The sequence below is a fragment of the Erinaceus europaeus genome, chromosome 16 (assembly GCF_950295315.1).
Source record: "Erinaceus europaeus chromosome 16, mEriEur2.1, whole genome shotgun sequence".
NCBI classification, from domain to species: domain Eukaryota; kingdom Metazoa; phylum Chordata; class Mammalia; order Eulipotyphla; family Erinaceidae; genus Erinaceus; species Erinaceus europaeus.
Window position 1 is genome coordinate 33,537,083 of NC_080177.1, and position 6,955 is coordinate 33,544,037.

At 50.3% G+C, this 6,955-nt stretch overlaps 1 protein-coding gene across 1 annotated transcript; it reads left to right on the forward strand.

Annotated features, from left to right (window-relative positions):
- The first annotated feature begins 2,019 nt into the window (after positions 1–2,019).
- On the forward strand, positions 2,020–6,955 carry SIX1 (SIX homeobox 1). Its single transcript, XM_007519265.2, is given in 3 exon segments — positions 2,020–2,615; positions 2,618–3,020; positions 5,041–6,955. Coding segments are annotated over 3 exon segments (840 nt in total). The 5' UTR covers positions 2,020–2,473; the 3' UTR covers positions 5,336–6,955.

Consider the following 6,955-nt stretch of genomic DNA (forward strand, 5'->3'; position numbering starts at 1 on the left):
TTCTGCGCACTTGGTCCAGACTTTAGGGTATTAACCAAATTTTAGAGCCAAGTTTAAGTCTTCGTTCCGGTCCCCACACAGCTGCCATGTCAATAAGGACTGTTCCAGGAAGAGACATTCCTTCTGGCAGGACACTGCACATTTCATCTGAAACATCGTGAGCACTAAAATAAGACGGTGAAGGAAAATTACCAGACACAGAGTTGGGATCAGCCCTGACAAAGCTTTCCAGTTTAGAAAGTAAGTCACTGGGCACACCATGTGGTGGGGGCTCTTTTGAAACAATATGCACCCATTGAATACATTGAAGAAAATCCTAAAATATAATGAAGTATCAGCATCTATTTCTGAGGTCTAGTTGTATGGGATACTGCAACCACTCATGGATGCAAAAAAGCATTTGTGTGGGAGTTCCATGGAGAAACAGCTTGGTGTCTACTCTGAATCTTCTGTGATTTGGTGGAAACCATTGAGTTTGTGGTGTGCATTGTGTGGGTATACTGTATTGGGTAAGTTATTTAAAAACCATATCAATAATACAAGGTGAAAACCTACACAGTGTTTCTCTTCCACTTAGGTCTCACCATGCAAATGGTTCTTCGGTCCTGGGCTCTGGCTGAGTGATGTACTCAAAACATATTTGAAGAGCTTCAGCAAGTTGAAAGAGTTTAGAGTTTGTTCATTGCATTCACTAAGAAGGTGCATTCAAATCAAAAGCATTTTTGAAGTGTACTTTAAATTCTGTTTTGAACTTATCTAATCAGAGATAAGTATACTCATAAACACCATTCCATCCTCCTTATCTCCCAGTATTGTTCTTATCTCTTGACAGCCCCAGCTACTGACAATAGATTATCTTTGTTTAGAGACGTAATTGTTTTCAAAATCTTTTTAATAATTGCTTTGGGACAGGGTGTGCAAATGAGGCTCAAAGTAATTACAGCTTTATTTGTTGTGCTTTTTTTTTTTTTTTCTAAGCATTCTCCTCACACAAAATCAGATGATGGGGCTGAAATTGCAGGACATTTCTCATTCTCTGGTAATAAAATTGGCCAGTTTTGCATGCAGCACACACACACACACACACACACACACACACACACACACACACTCACATCCCTCTGTTTAATCTTCTTGGAGCTTATGTCGCCCGAGCTTTGGGAGCAGTGTCCTTCTCAGATCAGGGCAAGGATTAGGTTACAACTGGACTGCCACAGGAGCCCGACACAGTTTTATTTAATTTACACTTCATCCAGAGCCTTTCGTAGGAAGTTCCCAAAGCATTTTTACTAATGGCCAAGAAAAGTTTCTCCACATTCCACAGTATCAGAGGTAGCTTTTGGAAAATGACCCAGGCTGATGAAGAAACTGAGTCCAGAAGCTTGCCCACTCACATTGGAGAACGTTAAGACTCCAATTTATATATAAATGAACCCTTTTGAATGCTCTATCTGCTCATACTGTAAAACCCCCCTTCACTGGGTCCCAAATTGTCACAGTCTCTAGAGGTAGAGGGGAGTGCCTTGCAGGTTGTGCCGTCTGGCAGGCCGCTGGGAGGACGGGCGGGGAGAGCGGAGGTTTGGTTTGATGCTGGTTTGAATCCTGGAGCTGAAGCCAGCCAGGGGAGAAGTCACTCTTCCTGGGGCTCCAGTCCGTAGTCCTCGCTTGCTCTTCTATTATTCATCGCGTTCCAGAAGCTATTCATCAATCCATTACTTATTCATTCCTAACATTAAAGTAATTAAATATGAGCTTACCGGGAAAGGGCAGGTCTGCAAAAGACATGGGTACAGAAGGAGAGGAGGGGCATCTAGAGGCATTGATCTGTGTAGGGACCTGTGAGCAGCTGCCCTTAGGTAACACTGGCGGAGGGGCTCACGTTGCAGGGTCCTGAAACGCTCAGCCCGGACCAGCTCTCTGCCCCCACCCCCATCGCCCCCGTCAGTTCCCCACCTCTCCAGGATCCTCTTCTACCTCCCCTCCCCGTTCCCCCTGCTCTGCAGCCTTGCCCTCCCCGCACTAGGCGGCGGGGCCTCTGAGCCTGGCCCGGCGGCGCGCGGGCTGGCCAGCCCCGGATAGGCGCCTCTTGCAACCAATCAGCGCGCCGAGGCCGCTGCGCGCTTTAAGGCCACTGACGGGAGAACAGAAACCAAGTTCCCCGGCAAAGAGCAGCATCCAGCCGGCGAGAGGCCGGAACCGACGAGGCCCGAAAGGCTGCGGAGTGAATCGGCCGCCGGGCCGCCGACTAGAGCGCACGCTCCCCGGCTCCTCCTTCTCTTTTTCGGCTGCCCGCTCGCCCTCGAGACTCTGCTGAGTTTTCCGCCGACACAAAACCTAGGGAGGGGGTGAGGAGCTACCGCGCCCCCCTCCCGGAGGCCGCCACCCTCCACCCCAGGCCCACCGCCACCCCGGCTTCTGCAGGTTCGCTCCCCGCCGCCGTGCGCCCGGGCGTGCGCCCCTGCAGGCTCCAGCCATGTCGATGCTGCCGTCGTTCGGCTTCACGCAGGAGCAAGTGGCGTGCGTCTGCGAGGTGCTGCAACAAGGCGGGAACCTGGAGCGCCTGGGCAGGTTCCTGTGGTCCCTGCCCGCCTGCGACCACCTGCACAAGAACGAAAGCGTGCCGTGGTCGCCTTCCACCGCGGCAACTTCCGCGAGCTCTACAAGATCTTGGAGAGCCACCAGTTCTCGCCTCACAACCACCCAAAGCTGCAGCAACTGTGGCTGAAGGCGCACTACGTGGAGGCCGAGAAGCTGCGCGGGCGGCCTCTGGGCGCTGTGGGCAAATATCGGGTGCGCCGAAAATTCCCGCTACCGCGCACCATCTGGGACGGCGAGGAGACCAGCTACTGCTTCAAGGAGAAGTCGCGGGGCGTGCTGCGGGAGTGGTACGCGCACAACCCCTACCCGTCGCCGCGTGAGAAGCGGGAGCTGGCCGAGGCCACTGGCCTCACCACCACCCAGGTCAGCAACTGGTTTAAGAACCGGAGGCAAAGAGACCGGGCTGCCGAGGCCAAGGAAAGGTACGCGGCGTACTCCCCGCTGCTCGGGCGTCCCTTAAAGCTCCCCCCCTCCCTCTGCGCTCCCGCAGGCACCCACCGCCGCCGCCGCGTTTTCTCCACGGGCTGGAGCCGGTCCGCGGGGCGGCGCCAGGGGCTCCGCGGCCCCGCAGGGAAAGTTCATGAACCCTGAGCTGGTGTGCGAACCTTGGGGACTCCTTTGATTTGAGCGCCCGCAACAAAGTTTCGGGGGGGTGGGCGTGCGCATGTCGGGAAATGTCAGCCTTCGGGGTTTTTCAAGTCTTCTATTCTGAGCCGGGGAGGAGACAGGGTTAGAGCTCAGAGCAACTAAGGAAGGAGGTTTTGATTGGTAGAGCGGGACATAGGGGTTGTGTGTGTGTGTGTGTGTGTGTGTGGCGGGGGGAGGCTTGGGGTCCCGGACCTCTCTGGCCCTGCTCCCCAGAGGGTGGAGCTGGCCGGAGACACCAGCTCGGTCCCCCACGCCCTCCGGGCTTGCTTTGCACTCAGTCTTTTGAGCTGTTCCATCCCACACTAGCGGTCCAAAGGGAGGAGTCTTTGAAAAGACATTCACTGAGCGGAGATCTGGGGTGAGCCGGAGGCGCTCCGAGCCCAGCCAGGACGGCTGGTAGCCCTGTTCTTTTTTTCGTATGTGGCCCGGCGCTCGGCAGGGCCGGTCCGCTGGCGGTGCATCTCGCTGCTGGGGACCAGGGGGGGGGGCGGTGGGCGGTGGGCCGTGGGTGGGTCTCCAGCTGCAGACTCACTCACCCAGGGCCTCAGGGGGCCCAGTCTATTCTTTTAACCTGCCCTCACCGTCGCCCCCTGCGCTCCGGCCACCCCGCCAGGCTCCATCCTTGCGCTGGAGAATTTCCCGGCAGACCTGGGAGCTTTGCGGGAAACCGAGGGATTTGGGGGAAACCCTAGCGCTCCCCTTCACTGGCACCCGAACTCCGGGATCCAAGGTGTCACTTCGTTCTACCCAGAGGAGAGCACAGAGCCTTGGATAAACCCTGCGGAAGATCCAATGTGTCACTTCGTTCCTCTGGGTGGAGAGCACAGAGCCTTGGATAAACCCTGCGGAAAACGACTTTCAGAATGAGATTGTGAGGAAAAGGGCAAGAAACGGGAGGCAGGCAGGCGCCAGGGGTGGGGAGGTCCGACTTTTCCCGAGGTGGGAGCAGCCGGGAGTGGGTGTGGGGAAGCACACCCGCAAGAAGTGTGGAGGCAGCTGCTCCCGCTCTTAGCTCTGGTTCTCCCAAGGAGCCTTGGTGCGATTCCTTGGGGGCTTTTCAGAGGGTGCGGGGAAGGGAATAAGGGCCAGTGAGTAACGCGGGGGCAGCAAGGTTCCAGCTAGGTTTTTCGAAACGCCCTGTCTTATAAGCTAGGCCGGAGGGCCCACTCCCAGATGAAATCGGAGAGACTGGCCGCGCTCCCTGTGTTTACTCAGGTCACTGGGCTGCTCGGGACACCACTTCCCATGACCTGTCCTGCGTCTCTGAAACCACAACCTCCGGGCGGGGGCAAGGAAACTCTACATTTAATTGTTTCCTCAGATGGGAACAGGGCAATTGACTCGATTCACCCCCCAACATCTGTGCATTCACTGCTGTTTGTCCCCGGATGGTTTTTTTCACCACCAACCACCATTTGTTGTAAAATCTTCACACTTAGTTACTTCTGAATGTGGTGCCGGTGGAGCGGATAGGTCTTTTAAAATAACTGCTCGAACAAAGCTTTACACAGAATTTTCGTGTATTGCAAATATGCTCTGCCAGATCTGACTTTCTGAACTGTGGAAGAAGGCAGAATTTGCCTTCCCAAGAGCTTACTGCCCTGAGTTCCCTGCTTTTTTCTTAACCACCCCCCCACCCTTGGGGATGGGTGGGAGGGCAGCACTCCTCCATTTGGATCACTGACTTATTGCACAATGGTTATTCCCTCCTTTCAGTTCCCCTCCCTCCTAACACTTTTTTAAAGCCCACTTTTTTTTTTTTTTAACCATATGGTGTTATCCTCTATTTCTCAGGGAGAACACTGAAAACAATAACTCCTCCTCCAACAAGCAGAATCAACTTTCTCCTCTGGAAGGAGGCAAGCCGCTCATGTCCAGCTCAGAAGAAGAATTCTCACCTCCCCAAAGTCCAGACCAGAACTCCGTCCTTCTGCTGCAGGGCAATATGGGCCACGCCAGGAGCTCAAACTATTCTCTCCCAGGCTTAACGGCCTCACAGCCCAGCCACGGTCTGCAAGCCCACCAGCATCAGCTGCAGGACTCCCTGTTGGGCCCTCTCACCTCCAGTTTGGTGGACTTGGGGTCCTAAGTGGGGAGGGACTGGTGCCTTGAAGCAGTGACTAGGGACACATGTAAATAGAAATCAGGAACTTTTTGCAGCTTGTTTCTGGGGTTCTCTGCGCATAAAGAAATGGTGGACTTTCACAAATATCTTTTTTAAAACTGAAAACCAATGGTGATCTCAAGCTTATTTACCCACTCCTCTCCAGGTCTTTCCACTTTTGCATTTTCTCTTCCAGTCCAGAAATGGGGGGGGGGGAAAGCAAACAAAAATGCCCAGTCACTCAGTCTAAGTTCAGAGCAACCCATCAACCCATGTACCTGCTTTAGTAGTCGTCCTCCCTCCCTTCCTTCCTTCCTTTCTTCCATCCTTCCTTCCAATGAATCATCAATGGGGATTACAAATCAACTGGATTTTAGTTATGTCCTTTTAATTTATTTATGGAAAAAATTTTGGGAAGAGGAAAAGGAAATGAAAGAGAGAGAGAAGTAAAAACAGTGAAAACAAGAGCCTCCAGCCTGGGAGGAACTGGTTGCTTTCTTAAAGGGATAGGAAAAAATACAATCAATTTTTTTTTTTGGTGGGGAAAATTAAGTTTACATTTTTCGTACTTAGTGTTGAACAATTTATATAGAATAAAGTGAAAGAACAGTATTAGAGAGAGAGAGAGGAAAAAAAAACAACAAGTGCCTAAATGTCTTAATGCTCTCTATGTGAGGCAGTTAGGAATAAATAGAACTGACCACTAATAGTACACCTATTTTTGTCAAATTTAATGGGGTTTTTTGGATGGTTGTTTTCTTTTTCTTTTTTTTAATGGCAAACTTTAAAAATGTACCAATGTGAAAAAAATACTTCCTTGAATGCCATTACTTCTCATGCCCTCAACGCTTTCATATCTGTAGCCTGTTCCTGTTAAGGGTTCCTCCTGTTCCTAGTTTCTAACTTGCAAAAATATGTGACAAATCTGGCAACCTGGTATTTGTTACTAAAACAGCATGTGTTTTCAGGTTTATTTTCTATTGTACCAAAACGAGTCTAAATTAAAACTTAGTAGAACACAAGGAGTACGATTCTGATTCTGAAAGGTGAGTTGTGTATTACTGTCATTGGGCCTTTTTTATTATTTTCCCCCTGTAGATAATTTTCTCATTTTCTTACTAAATGTTGGTTATGCATTGCAGGGTACTTTATTAGCTAGGACTTGAACCCAAACTGGTGATTTAGTTATGTCAGAAAAGGAATGAATTTAGCTTTGGGGTATTTATTTTTTTTATTACTTAGTTATGCAGTTCTGTTTATCACTAGCTTTTTTCTATAGCATTATATGTTAATTCGACTTTTTTTATATTAACGAGTTCCTGACAAGACTGTGAAAGTAAAATAATTTATCTGCTTGGGGGGAAAAGGGAACTCAAACAAGGATAGCAACATTGTGAATTAATCTGTACAAATGCAAAACAGACCAGCAGGATAAGAGCTCTTTACAGTACTGCCGGCTAGTGCCCAGAAAAGTCCTAGTAATCATGTAGGCCCCACAATTTTTTTGCTTCGGACAAAATTGATGTATCTTTTCAATTGATGTAGCTTTTCAAGTTAGTGAAACTAAATGACATTATTTATTAAAATTCTACTCAGGATAACCAG